This window comes from Syngnathus leptorhynchus, chromosome 14 (assembly GCF_054491065.1).
Source record: "Syngnathus leptorhynchus isolate UIUO chromosome 14, UIUO_Slep, whole genome shotgun sequence".
Taxonomy (NCBI): domain Eukaryota; kingdom Metazoa; phylum Chordata; class Actinopteri; order Syngnathiformes; family Syngnathidae; genus Syngnathus; species Syngnathus leptorhynchus.
Genome location: NC_141208.1, coordinates 550934 through 577714, shown reverse-complemented (window position 1 = coordinate 577714; position 26781 = coordinate 550934). Strand labels below are relative to the sequence as shown.

Genomic DNA, 26781 nt, shown 5'->3' with positions numbered 1-26781 from the left:
TTTTGTGAGGAAAGCCTCATTCCAAGCGGCACATCTTCAGACGAACCAGTGAGTTGCATCACGAGGTCACCTGATGGATTTCTGCTGGCCCATTTACATTCCTCAAATCTAACACTCAAGAGGATAGATAGATATATAGAATGGCAAGACGAGACATTTCTCACAGAGGATAAAGAATACCTATATGACTGAGGATTGCTATAGTGTCTGTTGCTGCAACGTTTGTGGTCAATAGATTATTCATTCCTTTACTACTATATTAAATGTACGACTATGTATATGACATTTCAACTGGAAGTGGCATTAAGGAGCTACACGTGGGCTTCCTATTCAATCTCATGAAATGATCTATCATCTTGACCAAACCTTAGGCAAGATTTCTACAAAACCTATGAGAACAAATACTCACGTGGTGCTTTCTGGCATGACACTTAACACCAACAACTCAAAACACGGCTCACGACATAAAGCGGGCCACAAAGACTTTAGAAGAGGATTTGCATGATGGGACATTATGTTGGAGTGAGAGCAGACGTTGCACGAGCCGTGCATTCATATTCATATGAGCCCCAGCAGTCAGGGTTTAGAAATCCATTTAGGTTTGTTTATAATGGGGGGGGGGGGCTGAAAGGCTGGCGCAGCTTTGGAAAAGCCTTGTATGGTCCTCAGCAGGTGGGATCGACCCCTATAAGCCTCCCACTCACATGCAACCATGGACAAGCTTCTGAAAAAAAGGAGGAAAATACGAAGAATGGACATAACAGTTTCTCATCCTGAAAGAAAACTAAACGGCACGCCTCTCTGAAGCCGCACTCGGACTCATATCCATTGGTGGGCCGGCATGGGTCTTGAAGCCTTCTCACGGGATCAAGGCCAATCGATGTTTACCGCTCGCTCGCACCTTACACACAGAAATCATATGATGGCTGCAATCAAACTATCCGCTGAACCAACGTGCACAAAAATGTTTTCCCGGCCTGTGACGATGAAAAGTTCTTTTTGCTCTGGTAGGACAGAAGACTTTCCAAACTCATGTTCTGACATGTCCAGGGTGGAGAGGCGTGGAGAACACACGGAAGGAAACCGACCCACTATTCCCTTCGGCTATGTACGTCGTCATCATTCATGCCTGAGACATCAACTTTGTTGTGCTGAAGGAAAATTGATTGAAGATGGATTTGGTTTTCAGCTAAGCTTTGTTGCAGAAAAAAAAAAAAGACTGAATAGCAAGACAACAGATGAAAGGTCAAGCAGGGAGAGACAGCTGGACCAACAAAATCAGTGAGAAAAATGTAGAATATGTAAATGAGGTATAATGTCCGATTTGGCGCCTGCCTGCCTGCCTGCCTGCCTGCCTGCCTGCCTGCCTGCCTGCCTGCCTGCCTGCCTGCCTGCCTGCCTGCCTGCCTGCCTGCCTGCCTGCCTGCCTGCCTGCCTGCCTGCCTGCCTGCCAGCCAGCCTGCCAGCCTGCCTGCCAGCCAGCGCACGTGCTTTCGTATACATTCATGCAAATTTGCTTGTCTTGTGTTCTTTGTAAGAAAAGGATGTCTGACCCCCAAGCCATCATTTCACCTCCTCCCCCCCTGGACACAGAAAGGGCCATCTGTCACCTTCCTTCAAAGGTCACGGCCGTGTGACTGTGTTTGTGTGAGTTTGGCTCCTTTTCACGTGGCTAATCTCACTGCACGCGCTCCCCGGCACAGCAATATTGCGTAGCTCCTCAGCAGAATTGATTTGCCTATTCAATTGTCTTTTTTAACAAGAGCCCACTCGGTCGGAAGGAAGGAAGGAAGGAAGGCCGTGTGAGTTTGCATCCTGCGTCTTTGATCAATCACGCTGATTAGATGGCTCACATTTCAAAGCCACGCTATTTTGGTTGGGGACGAAAAGCTTTGTATTTTCGTGACACTCATAAGAGTAGACAGGTGGGATTTGCATTTATTTGGGATTATTTGGTTAATATTGTTGACTCATTTGGATAAAAGAAGTGTCACTGGTAAAACCAGATTCAATTATTTGACCGCAACTATTTGAAGACTGCCGGCGTGCAGTCAAGCTTGAACAATACAAAGACAAATATATCGGAGGATACGTTACTAATATTTCCCTGAATCTTGATTTGAATTCAATATGTCAGACATTGGATGAGGAGAAACAAAGGAGGGCATTGTAGTAGTGTTATGCAAACGCTTTATTGGCGCATTCTGTGAAGAAAGAGTAAGGACGAAAACTGGCCTTGGTTTCAAAGTGGAAAGCAAGCCTCTTTTTGAATACATCATCATGACGACAATCCGGGTAGGACGTTTCTTTCCAGCACGACCCTATTTCAATTCATCTGAGAGGTAAAACTGTTGACATGTTTTGCTTCGGCAGGAGATTAGATAGCGGCCGTGTGTGAATGATAGCGGTGGACTGGGCTCATGACACAAAGTACACGTTTGTTTTTTGATTGCGTCTATTTGAGGAAATGCGCTATGATCATCATATATTTAATAATATTTATATATTAGATCTCAAATGCCCCTTTGATTCAAATGCTCAAACACACTCAGAAACGGCACACATGCAATTTACTATTTACAGGAAGTGGTTTGATACAAGGATGTCAGATCATTAAAGAAGGATGGCGGGAACACAAGGCTCTGGGGGCAATTTCAGAGGTAAGCAAAAGAAAAGGAAAGGAAAGGAGTGGGAAGGAAAGAAAGCAGGAGAGAGAGAGAGAGGCTTTTGAGAGCTGCTGTGGGCGCTTTGCAAAACGCTACTGGAGGCTTTGGGGTTATTGCAATACATAGCGCTAGCACGCTAGCACGCACGCAAGCGTGTTTGTACAGTATGTTCGAGTGTCACGCTCTCACCTTCCTACATCATTCATTCCATTCAAGAGCAATACCACGTCCTCTCTTCAACTGTCATGAATTGCACCACGAAACCTACCTAGCTTGGTTTTTATTTGGCAACGCATCAGGGCAAGAATATGGATGGTGTGAATGTCGAATGCCACCGCATGAGGAAGCTTCAAGAGAAGAGATCTTAGGCCATAGTTCCCCATAAAAGGTAGCACCTACGTCTGACACAATCAAAACAATTCTTCATGGATGAGAACATTCAGCAAATCAGACACTACCTCAAAGTTTCACCGGAAAGAGAAAAGTGAAATTCTCAGAAGAAAAAAAAAAAAGAGCAGACAAGGAGCGAGAGCACGCACGTCACTGTGGCTCACGACTTGACCTTTAAACATCCTGCTTCCTCGAAATCAAAGCTGGTATCGCCATCATACATCCATCATCTGCCAACGGATCATTTTTGCAACATTTTCGACCACAGCGCTCCAACATCAGCCCTGCTAAACGGCCAGAACAAATGTATTCAGAAAGAGACAATGACAGCAGATGGTCGATTGTCAGGGCAGTACTTTTGGACGGACACGCCGCTGGCGGTCTGGTCTCAACCGTCCCCTCCCTCCCTCCCTCCCTCCCTCCCTCGGGGGGGCGACGACTTTAAAAGCTCTTTAATGCTATTGTACACAGGCATCTGACAAAATGACAGTCAGTGTGCTGCTGCGTTATATCATCGCAGTTTAGAGGAAAGACAAGTCTGCGTGAAGGCCAAGATAAGCAATGCAACCTCTCTGATTATATGGCAAGCTAATGGAATGCCATTTTGGATTTGGAACAAATCTATTCCGTCATTCCTATTTGGAGCCGACCTGCTGTATTTTGCCCGAATTGTATACGTCATGCTGATGGAGCTTTCCAGCGGGAAGAAATGTATTGTCGAGATCAAAAGACGGGACTTGGAAATTGAGGTGCCGGAAAACGATGCAAAGCACGACGCTGTGTAATTTGCGCATCCTGTTTGTTTGCTTCTGAAATGTCACCGTGGCTGCGCGCTTCCTGTCGATGCAGAGAGTTTGTGTGAGATGACAACCGTCTGGTTCTTTCAGCTGGATAATATTGGAAGAGAGTTCCAGTGTTTAAGTACAGCCCAACGTTGAATTCAATGTCGCCGTGGTCCTTGCAATGTTGGAAAATACTACTTATTCCTTTGTCAATAATACATCATCCCTTGCCTGCTCTGCATGTTCCCCAAAATAGAGCGCTGCACAAGTAGAAGATAGAAATAGAATCAAAGAGGTAGAAATGGACACACAAATCCACAATGAATAGGGCTGGAGGCGGCCTCCGCGCATTGTGGATTGTGGACACGTGCACGGGAACGACGGGGGTGAAAGCTGCAAATGCATTTGGCCGAAGAAATAATGCAGCTGCCGAATCACTTGAAGGCCTGTCTAATCATCTGCTCAGCCAAAAGTCAAGGTTCATTTTCCACTGTGTCTTTGTGTGGATACACTTAAGCTTTCTCTCTTGAAGAGTTCAGCTTCACACTGTCTGGTGGGGGGTTTTGGGGTTTTTATTTTGTGCATCTTGGTTTATCGAGCTCCACTGCCACAGATGGAATTGAAAGAACAAGGATTTTTTTTTGGCACAACAGCACCATCTGCTGGAATGCTGGATTCCGCATCATTGATTACATCATGTACCCACAAAATTGGCATACGAGCCATGGGCCATGTTTGTCAAAGAAATCATGTCAGTTGGCATCCAACTGACATTTGTGTTGATCACCATGAGGAATAATTCTGATGCGAACTGAAGACAAGTGACTCATATGACCCAGACTTAATAGGAGCTTAGAATAGATGGAACCTGCTCTCCTGTTTGCGGACTTCCGGAACATCATCCCAAAATAACTGATGCTCATGACCATGATGACGATGACGTTGGTTCATTTGGATCCAGAAGGCAGAAGTAGAAGAAAAAGCAGAGAGATTTCAGGAAAACGGGGGGAAATTCACGAAAGCTATGCTTTTATTCCCCCCCATGCGTGACCAATATTTTTCAGTTTGAAACATCTGCGGTAACTCATAGTTTCCTCTAATTGGGTTGTAGTGACATCTAGCGGAAGAAAGTAGAACAACATGTGGCAACAAGTCAAGTCCAGTCTAGGATCATTTTCATGAGTAACAGAAGAAAAAGTCTTCCTCTGCCCGTCTGCAAGTCCGGTGATTCAGTGGTGGCGGCGGCGGCGATATATTCACCTCGAAATATAGAACAAACTATTCAAGTGCAAAACTCCACTGGCAAGCTAAAAAGGCCTTGTTGTGGATAGCCAAGTAAATTAAGGACATATGACTTGGTGGTATAATATGCAGGGACAGCGCCAAAAAAAAAAAAGGAGACAGGATACAACATGAGTCAATGAAATTACCAAAGGTTTTATCATCACCCGTAAATGGTTCACTTTTCAAATCCACTTCTTTTTCTTCCCCTTCTGTTTTGGGTTATGATGTCAATTTGGATAGTTCTGTTTCCTGTTTTTTTTTCTTTTTCTTTTCCTCCCTACTTCAAAGCCCCCAATCCTCTCTCTGTTTTATGCCAGAGTCCACTTCCATAGTGCCAACGTCACGGGAAGGTTTCCTAAGTATAGATCAGCACATGACTCACGAGGGTTCCCCAGACACATGAGAAAGTTCCTGCTTGTCAGTCAACTGAAATGTTGTCGTCACATTTGGATTTCCTTTAGAGAGAGTAGCGGTGCAGATAGATAGATAGATAGATAGATAGATAGATAGATAGATAGATAGATAGATAGATAGATAGATAGATAGATAGATAGATAGATAGATAGATAGATAGATAGATAGATAGATAGATAGATAGATAGATAGATAGATAGATAGATAGATAGATAGATAGATAGATAGATAGATAGATAGATAGATAGATAGATAGATAGATAGATAGATAGATAGATAGATAGATAGATAGATAGATAGATAGATAGATACTGGGGGTTCCGTGTACTGTAGAAAGACGCAGAAACACCTCCAAAAAGCTAACGGGTTCATAAATGTTTGGTTCCTCCAGTAAATGCTTTTGCAGGACCTCATTTGACCAACAGACACGGACGCAGGCAGAAAAACACTCGCAAATTGAAAGCCCCAGAGAGGGCTAAGAAAAAGCTTTGGAGCTGTGGCGCCAACACAAAGACATTGGATTGACAAAAAAACATAAGCAATGATAGAAATTCAAAGTGTGGTCCTCCACCGGACAACATGTAAAACAGTTTCACGAGGGCTCCCCGAAAGCTCAATTGAAACATCTCCCAGTCGTGATGCCATGACCGGCCATTGTTCCAGCGAGCAATGAGATGAAGAAGAAGTCGGAGCAGAGCAAGGAGCGAGCGCTTTGCATCCATTTGGCAGCAAAGAGCGAGCGCGAGACTGATATTAGGCGGTCTGTTTTGACGCCCCTCTTCCACATAGCCTTGCCGACCCCCCCCCCCCCCCCTCCCTGGGAAAACAGGGACAACAAATTAGCCTTTTTTTCTCTGCGGGACCCACCCGGGCCGGGGAGGAGGACACTTGGACAGCCCTCAGACTGTCCGCCTGGAGTTCCCATGCACCCCTCTTGCCCCTTTCAGAAAGCGAGGAAGCGGTCATTGTGCCAGCACCTGTCTGTGAGGAAATTGGTAAAAGTGATGGCTTTGTTAGCCATTCCCATGGCAACCAGGAGAAAAGAAGAGATTGGAAGGGGGCCGGCCGGGGCCGGGGGTCAGGGGGCTTGACAATGAAGTAGCAGTTGCATGGCTTTTGGCTGGGAGCATGTGGTGACTTGCCGTGTTGGCCAGGGCCATTGCGTGTGTTCATTCAATCCCATAATGCGGCCATGTCCACACACACAAACAAGGCTATGATTTTCTCCACGTGCAAGCCGGCCGGGACAAATTAGCCATATGACAAATGCGCTTCTCACGTCCAGCCAAAACTTCCTACTTTCTTGGCAAATGGATCCTCACGTTGGGTGGTTTTTCTTTTTTTGGGGAAATTGACCCATCTATTGTTTTGCTATGTGAAATGAATGAAATGGGCCATTTCCCCAAATCAAGCATTTTCTTTTTAGGTGTTGTTGCTTTGGCACCCTTTTTTTTTTTTCTACACAAAATGGATAAATGGGCTCAGACTATGTCAACATCACTTGCGATTTGCAACCCCGCTACCATCTTCAACTCAGTAGGTGACAATAGCGCGATGGGACCCTAAATAGCTCGAAGGTCACAAAGGTCACCTCGCATCGAGTCCTCTGATGCGAGGCACTCTTGAAAATCAAGCAGCAGGCGGTGTGGTGAAAAAAATGGATTCCCAAACTAAACGCATCATTTTCCGCTGAATCATCCGCTTCATGAAGTTGTCACCTCAAACATCTTAATCACAAAATGACAATAGAGTGTGGAGTGTATATATATGAAACAGACTTTATATTTCAATTCAAACGTCTATTTTGGATGACAGATTCTAGTTGACTTTTTTTTTTTTTTTTTTAAGGACATGGTCATGACCTCCCAGCCCCAGGAGATGGCGTTCTTTCCCTGGGTCTTCTGCCTAAAATTGGCTCACTTTTTTTTTTGTTTTTACCGTAAAGCTAGACCTCTCTGTTAAGGATTAAAATATTTTTAACAAAGGGTCTAGACTAGAGGCATCATTCAAGTCCATTTGGTCTAATTTAGGCAAAATTATAGGTGGCACAAACTCAACTATCCTTTTATGAACACCCCTAAAGTATTTCTAAATTATAGCCGAGTTCGTTCTGTCCCTTTGCGCAGCCATAGGATGTCTTTTCATCCTCCTCTTTGTGATTTCCTTCACACGGGAGGCTTGTGGGTATGTTTGAAGTTGTGCTCGATGGCCAGTCTGCTACCGAGCCGCAAAACATTCTGAAGAAGTTGAGTTTTGCAACAAAAAGGAATTCATAGCTCCCACAAGGTGAATTTGTGACAAGCAAAGTGTGAATGGACAAGAACTGATTGCATCACAAAATATTCACAAGGCAAAACATTGATGGAGACAATCCAACTGAAACGGAGTTGAAGGGTCTGAAGATTTGCTGCTGACATCATGCTTTTAGATGTCTTTCCAGGCACAATTTCCACGAAAATTTGGACAAGACTCCAAAGCGGCGCAGCGCAGCTCCCCCCCCCTCGCCCCCCACCTCCAGGTTCTTGAACGATGGATAAAATTTGATGGGCAGCAGTGAAAATAGTTGGCTCTGTGTCACTGCATCTGAATCTGCATCTGTCTTTCTTTCTTTCTTTCTTTCTTTCTTTCTTTCTTTCTTTCTTTCTTTCTTTCTTTCTTTCTTTCTTTCTTTCCAGACAGAATGTGCACGATAATATTGCCCGAGAGAACACCAGCGGGTTACAAAGCCTTCTAAAAGTGTCTTCACTCAGCTGTGATTGATCTCCTCTTCTACCTTTCCTGAAAGCAAATACTAACACAGTGTGTTCTTCCTGATGCAGAAAGCACGAAAAGGAGAAGCTGCCTGCATTTCCAAATCGAGCCGTTGTGATACTGTACTTGAAGAAACTTTGTGTGTTTTGAGTGGGAAGCAAAGCCATGGGTGTGAGCCAATGTATATACATTTAAAGCTAGAGTGTATATGCACGTACTCTGAAAGTCAGGCGCTAGTCTTTTTTCAAAAAAATATTATTGTTGGAGAAGCCAGCGTAGTCATTTCCATCTATTTGAATGGAACCCATCATTAGGTCACGTTGGTGGCAAAAATCAACACCAACTTTGTGCCAAGTTGAAGACAGTGCCATTCATGTTTGAGTCTTTTTTTTTTTAACATGCCAAAACTCAAATGTTTGTGATATGTTCCTTTTCCATTGCTTCCATTTCTCCAGCAGATGCCGTTGACTAAAGTCAAAGGGTGCACGCAAACGGCCTTCCGATGGGTCCGACCAAATTCCAACATCGTTCTGCCCCAAATGGAGCGTGAACTCGTGTTCATGCTTATTCTGGTTATGAGAATATTAGTTTGCGCAGCGGCATAATAATACACGATGGCACGCTTACTCTCGTCGGCTTTACGTTACACTGCAATAACGAGCAGAATACAAACGGTCAAGCAACACACGCAGACAGACAATGTAACGGCGCTCACTGCCGCGTAGTTTGGATCTTCGACAAATGTATCCTCCATACGGGAGATCCACGGGGAGCTGAAACATCTGAATGAACAGTGGCTCTCTGTCTGCAGATGGCAAGCAGCGCTCTGACAATTCACTTGCTGCAGTATGACAAAAAAACTGTCAAGACTATAAAGTATTTTATTAGGAGTGATGATGGTTTTTGGGTCATCACCGAATGCATTTCTACAATGTGTACAATTGAAGACGTCTTAGCTAGTAAACATGTCACTGTTGCTTAAGCGCTTCAACTCGATTCCTTCGACACACTGATTTTCAAACACATAAATAAAGGTACTCACAGTTTGATTGTGCCAGGGCACCTGCCCAAAATATTCTTCTTTCAAAAACATCCACTTCCAGGTTCTGACGCAGGCCTGGCTTCCCGATCTTTCCTGTGTGTGGAGAGAAAGAACCAATTAAAAAGAGAGAGAGAGGGGGGGGATGTCAAGGTCTGGTAACAATGATGTCGACTCCAAAACATTTTGCAGCTGTTTTTAAAGAATTGTTGTTGATCAAATTTGTTTTCCCCTTGTGAAAATCTTCAGTTTGATACGCAAGTGACAATGAGGCATTCAAAGTCACAACATTTCGAATGAACACAACTCAAAGAAAAGTTTTACACCAAATCAAAGTGTGTTAGTGCTTTTGGCCAAGCGCGCTATGAGACATCTTTATCGTTGGATTTTATGTGCGTGTGTTAATCTCTGACATTGAATTTTAAACGGGCCTTTCTAGGTTTCCGCGGCAGCGGCGTTTAGCCACATGAGACTGGCAAACGCAAAGCGCAACATACTACGTACACTATATGTACATAACACGTACATGCAAATGTGTGAGGGCGCATTTCAACGTGTTGGTAAAGTCGACCTCACGCAACAGTCAGACTCTGCTCTGCTCTGCATCTGGGTGGTCTGCGCTGAATATGTTTATGATCCAAAGTGAGGTAATCCAACTGGCTTGTTTCGCTGAATTGAGAATGATTTACAGGATGCTGCAGCAGAGGGGGGAGGCCTGAGGAAATCTTAAGGCTCCATTTCAAGTCATTCTGGGTCCAGACAAGCACACATGCACAGATTTCTCAATGCAATGTGTTTTTGTATTTCTGTCTGGGGCTTGGACAGCCGTTTAGAACTGACAAATTAGTTGCACCACTCGTGGAAAAAAGAAATCTTCATTCTGATATCAATCATGTCTCTCATTTCCAATAGCGTCGACTGTTGACAGGAGCTGCAGCCTATCCCGACTAGATTGGTCGCCAGTCAATCACTGGAAATTTATAGAGACAAACAACCATCCGCATTCAAAGGTCAAGCCACGCTGCTTGCACCTAGGTCGAGAGAGTGTACCTCTATCATTGATCCTGATCCCATCCGAAAAAAAACAACAACCCTACAATTCAAATGAAATTTGAAGACTATTTGAGACTATAAAGTTGTCATTTTCAACAATAATGTTGCTTTTGCGGGCCACATCAAATCATGTGTCGAGCCAAATTTGGCCCACGGGGCTCCAGTTTAGGACATAGCCAGCCTGATTTATGGTTGGACCCATAAGTTCATGAAACATGACACAAAATATAGACATTGTCAAAGCAGAAAACATTTTGAGCCAATAGTGGATCACGTGTCAGTTTTTCAGGGCTGTTAGACAATAATATGATCCCATAAATTGCAATTGACTTTTGTCTCTCCCCCACCCCTCTATATTTGTATTTCTGTTTTCTGACATTGGTGGAGTATAGTTTATGTGTACTGTTCTCTCCGTCTTCTACTTTGGAGCAAGCAGTCAAGCTCATCTCCTGGCCACATTCCCCGAGCTCAATTTGCTGTTACGTCTCTCTCAGCTATGTGAAATGGGAGTTGTCAACCTTGAAGTCAGTAGGAGTTGTTGAGTGGCTTGTGGCTGCTAATCTGTTCTCACCACTTTGTATTACTGTCAAGAAAATGGGGGGAAAGGAAATTCCATCACAGTGATGTAACCAAAGTAAGTAAATCAGATCAAATATTTCATTTTTTACGACTACTAATGATAAAATAATAACAATAACATCAGCTCTAAATTAGTAGTCATTATTTCATATTATGAATCAATTACTTTTTGATACACACAAAAGCTAAGACTTGTGTTGTTTAAAATGAAACCAAATACAGTATTACATCACTGGACAGTAAAGTACAATTGGTTTCTAATTGTGGGTAGTTGTTTTTTGGGGTGGAACTATCTTGTCACTGGGATTGTTTCCCGGTCGAACTTGTTACGGTTGAACCGCTGTTCTGGCAACATAGCGCACAACTTGTACCTTTCGTCTCCTTCCGATCTTTTAGCGGTCGGTCGGTCGGTCGGTCAACTTTCTCCGAGGGGAGCTCATCTGAGATTTTAAGGTAATTCGCTGTCGAATCCCAACGCTTCGTCACCCGTCGACTAAGCAGCAGTCTTTAGATTTATGCCAAGTGCTAAGAGTTAGCCGAGTGCTAACAACTCTTTGACAGCAGCCCATTCAGATCACATGTGTCGACCGGGATTCAGGAGTCGCTGAGAGGTAAACTTTTCATTTCGTCTCATTCAACTGCTTTTTCCTTTTAAGCATTCTGTCAGGATTTGAGATTAAGTCACGTTTCAACCGGGCTACTGTAAAGGTTTCACCGTCCGTCCATTCATGCAATTCATCATTCACCTGTCACTTCTCTTTACCTCTTGTGTACTGTTCCTTTCTCCACATGATGGTTTTATACACACAAACATTTGAAATGCGGGAGAGTCACTGTTGTACTAACATTCTCCACATGGACATCCAGCCACCTCACACCTGAGGGAATGAACTTCCGGTAAAATGCCCCTATTGGTAGGTAACACTGGCTGCGTTTATAGTGGAGTATAATGGTTAACCCGTCTGTCTCACAGTTGATGTCCTGGAGGATTTTTTCGGGTGCTATTTTACTTAGGAGTGGTAGCAACAACAAAAACTGTCGCGCACAGGTGTTAATGTGATTGAAATAAGTTGGTCCCTCTTGCAGTCAGACAATATGGAGCTGCAGGCGGTGATGATGGCGGCCGGTGGGGGCTCGCGGATGACCGACCTGACGTATAACACCCCCAAAGCGATGCTTCCAGTTGGCAACAGGCCCCTGATATGGTACCCTCTAAACCTGCTGGAGAGGGTCGGCTTTGACGGTGAGCATTAAAGCTTTCCATTGGACGTGCGCCTGTTTTTTTTTTTTAATGCTTTTTCTCTTACTAATATATACTATTGTGGGTCTGTTATGAACCATTGTTTGATGATACAATGTTTTACAACAAAAAAGCCTCATTGTATTAACACGCTGAAAATGCATTCTAAGCATATATATATGTGTGTATAATATCTCTGGCTGTTTTTCTGGCCATTCAACACTTCATCAGCCATTGTCAGATGCGCGCGCGCATCCTGACTCCACTTACACTGCAGTGTTTTGGCCTCGTGTGCTGCGACTTGCTGTCGGTCCAGAAACATTTGGCTTATAAAGGGATTTGTTGCAGTGTGCTGTTCTTGCCAGTAAACAGGGCTGCTCATTGTAAAAAAACAACAACAACAAAAAGCCTGTTGCTCCTCACTGCCCTTAATAAAACTCCATTTCAGATATAATCACCATGTGTGGCCAGCACTTTTTTTACGGTGTGTAGCCAGCGAGCCAAAGGCCTGCAATTTACTTTTACTAGGCTGACACAGCAAGTGAGCGAATGCATTACACAAACCATTTTCTACGTACAGATAAGGCAGCAATCCTTACATGCGTTAAAGAGGTCTGCTCACGTTATTATCCACTTCAAGTCAAGTTTCATTTGGGCGCTTGAAATGCACCAGTGGACATCTAATGTGACGTTAGGAAGAGTCGTTCTTATTAAACCCAGACTCGCCGCAGCCATGAATTGCTTCGAGACTTGTTCTTTGCTTTGTCATCAGAGGTGATTGTGATCACCACCAAGGAGGTCCAGAAGATGATGAGCACAGACGTCAAACTGAAGATGGACGTGAAGATGAAACTGGACTTTGTTTGCATCCCGGAAGACGAAGACATGGGCACGGCCGACGCCCTCCGGCACATCCAGCCCAAGATCAAGGTGTCGTGCACGCAAACAATCGTCATGTATGTTAGGTTAAGTTTGACCTTCAACTGAAACTGATGACATTTCATGAAACTAATGATTGCATAATCAGGTAAGTGCCACTTATCAGAACTTAAAATGCTCATCTACGGAGCCAACAAACGCCAAAGCATTTGCTTATTTTGCACATAGCCACTGCAAGCTCAATTAGCTAGCAAAGCTACTGGGCATGAATGAGTTGCGCCCTCTGCTGGTTGCTTCCAAGTAGTGACAAGCACTCCTTTTTCCTGCCAAGATATTTTGTTTACACAGCCTAATCCCATTGATACAAATGTTAGATCAATCAAATTGTGTATGACTGACATATTTACCATGCAATACTCTGTGTCTAAGGATGCGTTTTGACAGGTCGAATGCCCCCTCCCTCCCTCCCTCCCTCCCTCCCTCCCTCCGGCACTTGTATGAAATCGCCGAGATTTTGCCCAAGAGCTCTTTGTTTAACCTCCGGTGTAACGGCACGCAAGCGCACTCCAATGGGGCAAGTTCCCTCACGCTCCCGTTGAGGATATTGGAGTCCGTAATCCTTTGAGCAGCCAGCTAGATTAGAGGCATTGAGTTACATACACACTCACACTGGAGGGTGGTGAGTGAGGGACCAGAACCATGGCCTGCCAAATCCCAGCAGCCGAATCAATCAAACTGTCAGTCCAGAGCAGGAATACAGAATAGACACACACTCGCCCGTCCGTCTCTTTCTACTAACAACCTTCTATGAGGGGATTTTGTGTTACCCATCAAACAAAATACTTCAAATAATCCCTCCGCACTTTCAGGGACCAGAGAGTTACTGTTCCCTGAAAAGGGAGATTACAAGCAGCATATTTTATTTTGTCTAGCGAAGCGGCGCAAAGATGGATGCCTACGCCTGATTGTTGCCAACGGTTTTCCCGTTAAGCCCAATGAGTGAAAGGTGTACTTAGCGTGCACTTTTTGTTTTGTATGTTCAAAGCCTCTTGGACATTTTTAGGACCACTCACTTTGAATCACTTGGCAGACCTGACTCAAACGTTTGTCGACATGACAAAAGGTGAAGAGAGAGATATTGGGGTGAGATGGAGAACCGACGCTGCTTGAAAACAACAAATTCAATTTGGAATACATCGTAGTATCCTATGCCAATGAAGTTGGATCACGTGAACCGCAGAGCTGTCACAACTCCTCCTGTGTTATCAATGCAAATGGTGGCATTTTGCCAGCGGGACTACCTACCGCCACCAGAATAAAAGACAGTGTGACTCCATGTGTGGTAAGCCTGCGTGCGAGCGTGCTTGCGTGTGGTCCTGACCTGACCTGACCTGACCTGAACTGTCCAGAGATCCTGGCTGTTGAAAGGCCAGAGTGTCTCTGTCTCCCCAGCTGACTCCACTCCGCCGTCGCCTGCGAGCGTCCGTGTGTGTGTGTTCCGTGGTGTTTGCTGGCCTTCGTGCGTGTTAAGACAGAGTGGAGACCTGTGTGGGTAGATCTCCTGCCGCGTGGGTAGACGCCTCGCAATGTTAGCTTCCTGTGGCCAATTCCAGACCAGACTGGGCTATAAGATGTGGGCAGGTCAACTACATGACCCTTGAACTCATTCATACACTCCCCTCACTGACGCGTGTGCGACTTTTGATGGAACGATCTTCATATGGCATTGCGAGTACTGTCCATTTTCAAGTGACGAGCCATCGTAGCGGTATCTCTGTCAATACTAATGGTAGGATTAGCCCGGCCGGCTGCATGACTGAGTAGACAAATGGCTGCTGTGAACAGAGGCATGCATACATGCGCATATACGGTACACGTGACGTAACCACTGATAGCGCTTGCACTCACTCGCCTGCTGTGTAAGTGATATCTTAAGCTAGGTTTAGTGCATTGCCCAGTAGTAGTCAAAAATCCCCTTTCCTCGTCATCAAACGTGAACTGTGAATACGCACGCACGCACGCACGCACGGCCTCTCTTTTTAGCGTCCAGCCAGGGCCCTTCTATGGATCTTCAAAGGACTCTCGTCTTTGTCTCTTTCTAATTTGCCTCCTCAGACCGACATCCTGGTGTTGAGTTGCGACGTGATAACAGACGTGGCGCTCCACGAGGTGGTGGATCTCTTTCGAGCCCACGATGCAACTTTGGCTATGCTGATGAGCAAATCCCATGAATTCACAGAGACCGTTCCAGGCCAAAAGGGAAAGAAGAAAGCAGGTCAATTCAAAAACATTTTCCACGTGATTTGGATGATAGCTCAAATCGATGTTTTTATTTGTTCCCCTGCAGCTGAGCAGCGAGATTTTGTAGGCGTGGACCAATCAGGCAAGAGGGTCTTGTTTATGGCCAACGAGGTGGATTTGGAGGACGGCCTATCCATTAGGAAGTCCATTTTGAACAAGTAAGCTCATCGAGCTGAATTGTAATATTGGAATGTCCATTGATGAAGAAGTGTGTGCGCAGTGTGAACGTGGAGCGCCACACACACACACACACACACACACACACACTCAACGTTACGACATTGCACTTTGTTAGTGGAGCAGATGTTTTGGTTCTGATCAGGGTTTCCGTAGCTGCTGTGTGGGATATTTGTTACAGGAAGGGAACGTGAGGTAGGTTTTCATTTCCTGGTCCTAAAATGCACGTACGTACGTACGCACGCGCGAGCGAGAGCAGCGTTTTGGGAGCTCGTAAATACTTCACGGAGCCAAAGCCACTGTAAATTCTGGAAAATGAGAGCGGGGTCCAGAGCAGCTGCTTACAAGCGTCCTTGCACAGAAAACGTTTCAGTCTCGGCCCTCTCTCACACACACACACACACACACACACACACGCATGCATGTAAATTTTGCTCGTTACCCAAGAAAAATGTTTTCGAACCACACATTAATGCATCCAAGACAACATGGTGCTGGAATGAGCATTCTTTGGTGATGTTATCAAGATGTCCGCAGCAAAATATTTCTGACTTCCAAGCCTCCAATCTATTTAGCAAGATATGAAACAATGACACAAGCAAAGCATAAAAAGTGTTTCGATGTCATGAAAACAGGAATGTCAGGGACTCGTTTCCGGAGTTTGGGATTTCTACAAGCCACTGGTGGGTAGTTTATCGGTCGCGGGACTGTTTTACACATCAGTTTCCCTCGAGCCCCTCGCTTGTCCCATCAGAAGCATATACAGATTTGTTTTCTTTTCTTTTTTTTCTTCCGTCTTTGGTGTGCTCGCTGAACGTTCGTCCACCGTTTGTAAATGTGATGGATGGAAGAAAACGACGGGATCAACCATACGATAAAACACCACATATTTAACGAGCGATTTGTTATCTTAAAGGGCCTGTCGAGTGAATTGGGAGATTTGTTTCCAAATACATGATACACATTTGAAGATCGTTGCTGAAAACGTGAAAAGATTGAGCGACTTCATCCGGCCCAATTGCGCCATTTCGTCAGCTAGCTAGCTATGCCCACACCTCAAAAATGCAAATTCTCTTTCGATAATACGCTAGCACGGCCGGTTGGCCACTTTACAGCGCTTGGCTGTACAGGTCACTGGCCACGAGGGAACGTACGTCAAGGAGGAAATTGGCAAGAGCTTGCCAAAAGAGAATTTGAAATGTTCAACAACGTGACGGCCAGCGTGTGGTCAGAAAAAGCCACGCCGTGACCTGCTGGGATATATTCCAGCCACGGAACGGAGGCTTTCAGTGGCTTTATTTCCAAGCGGTGTAGTCATTTGTCAGCCTAAGAAAGACAAAGTAGCATCCAAATCTGTAGTGATGTTTTCTTGACAGTTGAGCGCACTCAACAGAAACGCCCGCCCTGACAAAAGAGCTCGATTGATGATTTATTGTGTACTATACTTTTTTAAAAAGCCATTCCCCTCATCTTATGAGCGTAACTCATGTTTAAGCGGGCCGCTCGGGAGTTCTGCTAGCTGTTGAGTTGATGTCGGCGAGTATTGCGGCATCATTGAAAGATTTTCAAGGAGGAAGCTCCTTTCCATCTGTTTCCAATATGATTGCAACAACAAAGTGCCTTCATGCACTACCTAGGCTCTCGTGAGTTACGTTATCTGTCATCAGGTAGTATTCCTTTTTGTGTATTGAACTCAATCCTTTCCGTTCAATGAAAGACTGAAATTGGATGATTTACGAGGCTAGATTGCTCAAATGGCCATTTGGCCCTGAACTTTTTTCATCCACCTTGATTTCATGACGTTGCACACTTTCCCGATCACGGCGATGCCAGACTATCCTGGGTTTAAGCCGCGTCAGATACGAGACTCCAAATGAAAAGTGTGAAGGGAATCCCAGGCGTTTTGATTTGGCAGGCTACAACCAAATAAGCCCCTCGGCTCAGATGAGGAAACCCGACTAATGAGGGTATTAGCGTTCTGCCACGGTTCCACTCACCGTGCCTTTACGCTTACAACCAAACGACACGCCGTGCGTGCTGCGTGTAAGCAAAAGAGGCATCAAAAATGAGACCAAAATGAAAGCTTATGCACATCCCTTGTGTGACACGACGTCATTATTTGTCATTCTAACCTTTTGTCATCATTAGTCAGTCGTAATGCTCAGATGAAGACAAGCAGTCAGGCTTGCGGACATGGCGCATCAGTCATTTTCAAGTGTCGGGACTTGCCAGACATTCTTTGGTTCTGTTTTGGAAATGAAAATCAAGGTTTTCGTGTCAAAGCTCCAGTGTGAAGAGCCGACCGCAAAATGTCTGCTTTTCATTTTGTCAAAGCTGCACGATTGTTGTGTGCTAATGAGACCCAGTCCTTTCAAATCAATAGCTTCCAACCTCAAAAAAGAATCCAAATAACTAACTACAGCGTGTCTCGGAAAATGTTACGTAGTAAAAGTTTGGCGTCGTCTCTTTTAGGGAGAGCCCACACCCTGTCTTTTTTTTCTTTTTTTTTTTTTAACCATCTAATAAGCAAACGGGTGGCGGAAGAGGAGTATGCGTATGGCGTAAAAAAAATGGGTTTGATCGAAGCCTGAAGGATGACTTGCTTTTCTCTAAATGTCAAGGTGCGTTTGTATGTATGCAAGCCACCGACATAAACCTGCCCGCACAATCTTAAAGTGTCAATGATGAATGCTTACACCGCGGTGTTCTCTCTCCAGACATCCGAGGATGCTCATCAAAACTGGCCTTCTGGACGCTCACCTATACTGCGTGAAAAAAGCAGTGGTGGACTTTCTGACCGACAACAAGTGAGTTCCCGGTTTCCTCCCAAGCTTTCTTAACTCTAGCAAACGCTGTCCAGATTCGGGCATTGGCCGCTTTAATCTGGAGCAAATGTTGACCAGGGTTACGTAGCGTGCGAGGCTTTGAAAGGTCCTGTTAGCGAGCTGGTGTTAATTGGTTTTACAACGTGTCAGTGAGACAGGCTGTAAGGCCGCTAGCCTGTGAAACGGAGCCCTGTCACCTGGCCACCCAACGCCAGTGCTCAAATTTGCCCTCCGTCCTGCCTGCCTGCCTGCCTGGCTGGAAAGAGGAAGTGGAATTGAAGCGCTTTCGTATCAGGTGCGAACCGTGACAACGGAAAGTGCTTTCTCTGTGGCAAAAGCGTCTTTGAGCTTTCCTGATTGTTTCTGGGTCTTGCTCAAATTCCATCATCACGATTCACTTTGGTCCAAATAATACGGGCGACGGACGGACGGACGGACGGACGGGTGGGTAGCTGAGAAATAAGTCAACTGCTTGTAGTCTGAGCAAACATGGAATTCATCCTTTGACCGCTTGGCCAAAAGACACAAGTGCAATGAAAGACACTTTTTTTTTTGCACCAGCTTGATGAAACAACATCCATTCCAACACTAATCTCACGTGGCCAAGTCATTTGAATGAAGCAATCATTTGCCAGCTTTCACATCTTTATTGGCGCTTGTCTTATATGAATAATTTTGAAACATTTTGTTATTTGAGCTCCTCAGTCGGTCTCCCTTTCTCCCTTCTCTCCAGAAGACACGGACGGACAGAGTAACTGTTGTTTTTCTCCTGTCATTCACATGGAAATTCTAATCTCCCCCTTTAAAGGAAAGGAAGGGGGTTGCAAAGTGTGGGATAGAAACACTCCAGCACAGCAGCGCAGCACAGCACAGAAAATGAAAAAAAAAAAAAAAGCATCTATTTTTAGATAGCAAACAAATGCTGCCAGGCAGCTCAAAAATGCAATACTTTTACAAAGTTGAATGTTTGCATTAAAGATGATCTTACATAGCAGAAATGTCGTCAGCAAACATACTTCAAGTTCACTTGACTTCATTTCATCCTACTCGCTCATCTTTCCACAACTTGATCATCCTAAGCGTGGTAAAATGGCGACATTCCCGCTTTACCACTAAACCAGCGCTCCTCCTTGTCCTCAATCCTCTCGACTGCAGATCCATCTCATCGATCCGTGGCGAGCTCGTGCCATATTTGGTGCGCAAGCAGTTTTCCAAAGCGAGGAGCGCTCCAAAACTTAAAGAGGACAGTGACGAGCAGAGCCAGACGAAGAGTGACAACTCGACAAGCAATGGTTAGCGTCACACCGCTGCAGAATTTATTTTCCCATTTGTTCGGATCGATGGCCGCGTACCGACCCATATCACATTTTGGTCGCCGATGCGGTTCGTGGCAGAGCTCCTGATCTGCTCACGCGACGATGGCCTCCTCCAGCTGGCCCAGGAGCGCTCCTGCTGGAACGACCATCACGGGGACATGAGCGAGGCGTACCACGGCGGCAAGCTCCGTTGCTACGTGCACATCATGGAGCAGGGCCTCTGCTGCCGCGTCAATACGCTCGCCGCCTACATCGAGGCCAACCGCCTGGTAAGTTGCGCAAAGGTGGTCCGAATGAATCATTCCGCTCATTTTTGGTTCTCCCCCCTTTCTCTTTCCGGTCCTTATGCAAGGTTCCCAAGCTTTTGTTTGAAGAGCCAGCAGTCCACCCTTCTGCCGTCATTTCGGAGCGATGTCAGGTTTGTGTCAGCGGTGCTTTCGACATCATTGTCCTCAGATGAGTTTCTATTGGACTTTGACGAGGATCACACGTGGACTGCTGCGCTTGGCGACTATGAGTCATGTCTCCGCGCTCTGTCATCTGCTCAGATGGGATCCGACAGCATGATTGGGGCTCTGTGTCACATCGCAGATAAGACTTCCATAAAGAGGTCCACCATCGGAAGCTCCACCGCAATTAAGGAGAAAGTCCGAGTGACCAACTCTATCATTATGCACGGGGTTACCGTAGAAGAAGGGTGAGAACACACATGCGCGCACACAGACCGAGAAAGAATTCTTCCCTCCCGGCATGTTTATGCTTGAAGTCCTAATTGCAAGCCTAAATGGTGGTGCAAGATGAAGTTGGTACACGCTCACTTTTCTTACTAATGATTTCAATTCTTTTTTTCTCCTCGCCAAGATACTGTCAACAGCCAAAACCTTAATGGCCCTGAATCAAACACTCCTGCTCGCCGTTTCTATCGTTAGATGTTGAGAATCGGCTCAAGTTAGGATTTGTATTCTCCTCACATGACCTGTTTTTTTTTGTTTTTGTTTTTTTCCCCCCCTTTGAGCATTCTGACCTCTATCATTTGGATTTGTTTTCTTGAACGATGCCACTTTTTTCACAATATTTGACCTCCCTAGATGAATGGGCAATTTTGTATACAAATGCAACATATTTGCAGGTCCTATCCAACTATTATTAGAGTCAGCTATGAGGTCTTTCTTTTTCTCATCACACGATGACATCTTGCAACGGTCCAATATTAGAACTCATTTTGTGTGATGTCGTGTAAATGGGTGCTGTCCCAGGTTTTGTTTTCCATTCTCCCTCCCTCCCTCCCTCCCTCCACGGGGTGGAACAAGGCGCACCGAGCGGGCTCACAATGTGCCTATTGGTGTGCGACCAGCCAGAGGCCGGCTCCAAACAAACAGCCAGCGAGCTGCTCAAGTGAAGCACACAACATCCCAATATCTCATTTGACCGCTAATTTACTTGGCCACACCAGGATCCCCACTGCTTACGGAATTTGCAGAACACTATGAACCCTTGTTACTCCACACAGTAAAATCCTGCGCCGTTTAGGAAAGGAGGGAGTGGAAGGAAGTCTGCCGAGCGCATCTGAAAAACATGTTGGCTTTGGCTCCATATATAGATAGAGAGATTGATGTATATATTGTGAGTTGAATAATTGAACTGTTACATTGGACGGGCTCCTTTTTTGGTTTCGCTTCAGTACTTTTTGCCTATTCTCAAAGGTAAACAAGCGAGCGAGCGAGCACGACAAAGCCTCCTTTGCCGAGGGATCGGAATGGTGTGTGATGCTGCCCATATTTCACCCGTGTCATCATTGGTGCAGCTGCAAGAAGAAATCGCTCGTACTTCAAGAAGCAGAAGCCGCTGTTGAATGAACATGTAGAGCTGAGATTCGTCTTGGCCCGGACTAGAGACCACCTTCTTTAGGCACTTGTTCAAAAGCTCTGCTTCTTTTCTTGCTCGCTCCTTTCTCTACGGCGAGTCCTCGACGCCATCTCGAGGACGTCGGCCGGCGCGGGGACCCTCATCACGGCCACGTAGACGCCCACACAAAGGCATGAAAGAGTTGCCAAAGAAAGTGGGCAAAGCAAGGAGAGAAAATTGCAATTCTTTCTTTTCTTTCCATGAGAAGGAAGGAGAAAGAGGGGACGGAAGAAAGAAAGAAAGAAAGAGCCAGTATGAGCGGATTAGCAGACCCAGGCCATGTCGACGAAACCCCTCGCATTTCTGCTTTCTTTGTTTGGAGCTGACCGCAGCTTGTTGACAAAGCGCTGCGTGTTTGGGAAGGGGGATAGTAGGGGTCAACTTTACGGGAGGGGGTAAAGCAGGAGGTGGGGGTTGATGGCTGTGTATGTGTGTGAGACAGAGGGAGGGAGGATGGGGTGGTCATGGCAAGGAGGAGCCCTGGTGTTAGTAATTAGTGGTGTTTCAGCTTTGAAACTTCTTTGGTGGTCTCTCGCTAATGTTACAAAACTGGGATTCTTGTAATCTCCCATCACCAACTACCACCACCACCGCCATGGCAGTCGCTTAAACACACACACACACACAAGCCGTCTTCCACTCTTTCCTGGCTTAACCACCTGAATAAAACGGGCCAATACAAACCTGTCTGTTTGGGAGCTACACAGGGCCAAGTGTGTGTGCGTCACTGGCCGGGCAAGACCAACATGTGTTCACCACCGGTCTCCCCAAGCTACTGAAGCGCGCGCGCACACACACACACACACACACACACACGTTCTCCATCCCACACGTTTCACACACACACACAACCTCCATGTTCAGCCAGCACAAGACTGTCTGTGTGTCCTCTCCAAAAAATTTTATGGCTATGGTTTGGCTGAAGGGGAACAGTTGGCAGTGGCAGCTCAGGTGGGAGTTCCAAGACCCCCCCCCCGCCCGCCCGCCCGCCCCCAATGTCCTACGACCCGCTCACGCACGTGCCCATGGTTATTTTTCTTTCATCTAAATGCTAATGTCACGTCATCGGGCTCGGTAGGGATGCTGGATATTTCGGCGCGAACAGGCCCGGTGTGGCACGACATGAGTGGCTCGTCGCCGGTTGGAAAGCTGTGGACGCACAGGGCCGCTCCCAGTGTGAATGCTCGTAACTGTGTGTATGCGGGCGCGTGTACGCACCTTTTGAACAAGCTCAGATCTTACATAGGCGCTTTGAAAGACCAAATGGGCCAATCCTGTTTTGAACTTCACAGTAAAGCCTTTTGACTGTGGAATTGATCAGCTATTTAATATTCTGGCTGCTCATTGTAATGTAGCAATGTAGGAGATGGAACTCATGGTGGTTGAAATGGCGTTTCACAGGTGCAACATCCAGGGCAGCGTGATCTGCAACAATGCCGTCATTGGCCGAGGCTCGGACCTCAAATACTGCCTGGTGGGAAGTGGACAACGGATCGAACCCGCGGGTGAGCACCCCATGCACACCATGAAAACGTCAAACCTGCTTTTTTTTTTATTTAAATCCTTTATACAACATATTTTGTATTTTTTTCCTTCAATCAAAAATAATCATTGCCTTGATATTTGATATCGAAAATGCATCAATGTGCCAATGAAAGACTTTTTTTTATTTTTATTTTTCTCCATATGATCAAGCAATAGTATTTTATTTTTTTTCGTTTCCTTAATCCTCTTGTAGCCAACACTACACGGGAGTGTTTGTGCGTGAGTGCGTGTCACATTGATGGAGAGGTTAGAGAGCAGGGCCAGAAGAGGACCACCCGGAATTCAACAGCAGCAGCGCCCTCCAGCCAGCCACGTCCAGCGCACACATGCACGTTGAGAGAAAGAGACGCACGCTCGGGCCGCCACCTAATTGCCAGAACAATCGAGAAAGAGCGCTTTGCCTTCTTGTCAATGAAATCCATTTCTGTCCATTATTGTTTCGGAGATGGAGACAGGCAGGTTCCTTCCTCTTGGTTTTTGGGGGAGATTCTGCAGTGTAGCAAATCTACTGGCAAAGCACGCAGTCGCTGACATGCTGGAAACCTGCTTGCGTCATTCCACTGCGTAAGCCAGGCAGCCAAAGACCTTTAAAGCTTCATCTTTTGTCTCTTTCATGGCCCCAATAGCAGTTGAGTTGATGAAATATTTGTTACCTTTGTGCCATTTCCGCATTGCCTGAGCGGTCAGACTGCGTATGGCGCGTCACCGTGGGCTCAGCCACCCACCCACCCGCACTGCGCTGCGGAAAAAACATTTAGTTCCCATTCACTTCCGATTCGTAAATACAGCGCTGAGCCAACTTTCTCCGGATCCGGCGGCCATTTTTTCTTTGTCATCGTGACTTTCCGTGATGCTGCCTTTATACCCACAGCGGTCGGTGAGGCAACTTTCTCCAGATCCGGCGGCCATTTTCTTTTGTCATCACGACTGCCTTTATACCTCCAGCGGTTCAGCTCACTTTCAACTCTGTCACCGCAAAACTCGAGCAAAGGGCGTCTCGTAACTCGTCAGGTTACCTCAGTATTTGGGTTAGGGACAAGTCAGGGCAATAAATCCGGCGGCCTCGCTCTCGCCGTCCCACGCCCCATTTGTCTTCCCATCCACACAGCTGAGGAAAAAGCCGTTTGCAAGGAGATTCCTTCACACTGGAAGGCGCTTGGCGTGAATGGAACATTATTCTCCTTCGGCGTTTGCTTTGGATGGCTCCAGATGTGGGGCGGGGGGCTCGGCGCGCATGGCGGGCGGCTGAAGGCGGACGTACTTTCAGGCATCATCTGTTTCCTTTGTGAGGTTCAGGTAGCAGGCAGCGTGAGCTAAGTCTGGCTGGCTGGCCACGCCGCATCTGGCTCATCTGGGAGGAATTCCAAAGCATCGGAAACTACGAATTAGGCGAAAAAAAGCTCCCGTCATGTTAGGATTGGCTTCAATGTGTGTTCCTGTTTTGTCCTTAATGTGTGTGATGTTTGTACAAATGCAGGTTGTCAACTTTTTTTGGGTGTATTATTATATTAGGTTGGAATGAATTCTGAATGCATTTGACCTCCTTTTTTTTTGCTGTCCCCCATCCGGTTTAACTGTTGTCGTTTTGTGTCTATAGCTGAGCGGACCAATGAGGTCATTGTTGGCACAGACCAGCTGATGGAGATCTAAGTGACCTCACCTGACCGTCACAATCCGGAAAGCGCTGACACACTTTACACTCTTTGGAAGTTGTCTTTCAATAAAAACTCAAATCCACTCAACTCATTCTTTTCACATGGTGCTTTTATTATTACTGCGCTTGCTTTCCTAATGGCCGTACTGGATGATTGAGTTCCGCTGATAGGAGTGTGGCGCGCTCCTCCCTCTTTGTGTTCCCAGTCTGTGTGTGCGCGCGCTTGACGTTGTGCGGCTGTGGAAACCAGAGTCGTCGAGCAAAAGCGGTGGGAGTGGTGACCACAATGGAGTGTGTGGGGGGGGGGGTTCCGTTTATTTGTACACAAAAATGGTGTCACTTGTGGACCACCCAAGTTGATCCTGTATCAGTTAACAGCCGACGCCCGTCTTCTTTCTTTTCTTGCCCCAACCTCATCTTTTTCCCCTTTTGGTGTCACAAGATTTATTGCATCCCTTCGACAGAGCATTTCTTAAATTACAGGTTGACGACACGGACAGAGTTGTCTATGTGGAAGCTTTGTGTTTGCGTGTGATTTATGACGGCCTCGCTTTCCTTTTGTGTCTGAGTATTTATTAAAACTTTTTTTGGGGGGGGGATGTGTCAGTAGCGGTCGGAGGAAAGGCTCACTGATGAGAGAGCATAAAACACTTGGATGAAATTGACTTTGAAAGCCCCCCCCCGCCTTCCGATGTGGCAGTACAGTCTCGTCGGTAGCCAGCCCGTCATGTGGTTCGGAAGAAGCTCACAAACCGCCGGATGCTTTTCACAAGTCGCCACTACAAATGTGATGTCACAAATGGCGTGCATTGACGCGCTCAAGAGTCGGGAACCCATTAGCTAATCCAAGCTGGGGGAAAAAGGCGCGAGCGACTTTTCAACACAAAAATGACAAACATTTGATAGAACAGTTGAACTGATGTATTCTTATATTTTCTTTTTTTGCACGAGCGTGAGGATTTCAGGCTGCTTTTGTTGACTTTTGTCACGAGTCATTCTAAAAAACAACAACAACCCCAGAACTCTGCATGTATTGTCATAGCACAAGCCCGTCTGTCACTTTATTTTCAAAGCCAGTGTCAAAAGGCACACCCGACCCAACGTGGTGAGCATTTTTCAACCATCTCGCACTCTGACCTCTCTCGCACGGCTCATGATGAGACGTGGCAGCTGCTGGTGTTTGCATAAAGCTTTTGTATATTTATACAAAGACCCCAGAGTCCCCTCAAAACAACGCCACCGTGGCCAAGCCCGCCTCCCAGTCCATTGGCGTGTTTGCACATTGATGCTTACACTTACCTGCGTGTGGCCCAACTCACTTGGTCGTTCCAAAAATGCACTCAAGTACCAAGCGGGATGCGTCAAAGCAACGTCCTACATGAGTTGTTGTCCAAACAATGTTCATCTGGCATGGATGTCCCACTCTGAAGAGAGGGAATTTCAACAAGAATGTTGGAACGCATGGCATTGTTTTCAGCATGGTGTTCCAAATGGGTGTTGACACTTGATGGTCCAATTGTGATGTTGACACCCTCTGATGTCTCTCACATGATCCCAAATCAAATCAAATCCAGCTGTTGTTAGCGCTTTGGTACTCCAGCCGCACTAACCCTTCGCACTCAGTGCGTGTGGTCGTGAAGGATGGCTCGGCTCCGGCCAACTTTTCGACGTATCAGCCTTCGCCTTTTGTTTTGGTTGAAAAGTCATGAAAATGATGAAAGTGCAATGAGAAAAATAGGACGTTTTGTGGACAATATTGCTGGTAGAGTGAGCGAGGGAAGGAATGAAGGAAGGAGTGAGCTTCCTCCCATCAAATTGATGAGGTGAGACGTGAACGTTCAGAGCGCATATCTACGTTTGAGATGTTTTACTTGGAGGCTTTTTGTGAAAACAAATGGCAATTTGACTCACTTGTGAGATCCAACCTGATGCCACAGGGAATTTACAAAGAAAACAAACACTATGAAATACAAGAAGCAAA

At 45.9% G+C, this 26781-nt stretch overlaps 1 protein-coding gene across 3 annotated transcripts; it reads left to right on the top strand.

The window, feature by feature from the left end:
* The first annotated feature begins 11245 nt into the window (after positions 1-11245).
* On the top strand, positions 11246-24888 carry eif2b3 (eukaryotic translation initiation factor 2B, subunit 3 gamma). 3 transcript variants are annotated; one of them, XM_085930655.1, is made up of 13 exons: positions 11246-11411; positions 11523-11569; positions 12045-12201; positions 12971-13128; positions 15193-15352; positions 15425-15536; positions 18273-18362; positions 19536-19672; positions 19775-19965; positions 20049-20114; positions 20245-20393; positions 23003-23106; positions 24744-24888. In XM_085930655.1, exons 3-13 carry the CDS (start codon positions 12054-12056, stop codon positions 24794-24796), a joined length of 1368 nt encoding a protein of 455 aa, XP_085786781.1. In that variant the 5' UTR covers positions 11246-11411; positions 11523-11569; positions 12045-12053; the 3' UTR covers positions 24797-24888. The 3 variants fall into 3 exon arrangements, with proteins under 3 accessions (XP_085786781.1, XP_085786780.1, XP_085786779.1); XM_085930654.1 differs by having other exon boundaries at positions 11520-11569; XM_085930653.1 differs by having other exon boundaries at positions 11246-11569.
* Positions 24889-26781: the final 1893 nt, after the last annotated feature.

Bases quoted from the DNA above. Each gene is read 5' to 3' on its own strand.
- eif2b3 (XM_085930655.1), top strand. From the start codon at position 12,054: ATGGAGCTGCAGGCGGTGATGATGGCGGCCGGTGGGGGCTCGCGGATG. The intron at 12,202-12,970 runs GTGAGCATTAAA...CTTTGTCATCAG, and splicing joins GGAGAGGGTCGGCTTTGACG to AGGTGATTGTGATCACCACC. The intron at 23,107-24,743 runs GTGAGCACCCCA...TTGTGTCTATAG, and splicing joins ACAACGGATCGAACCCGCGG to CTGAGCGGACCAATGAGGTC.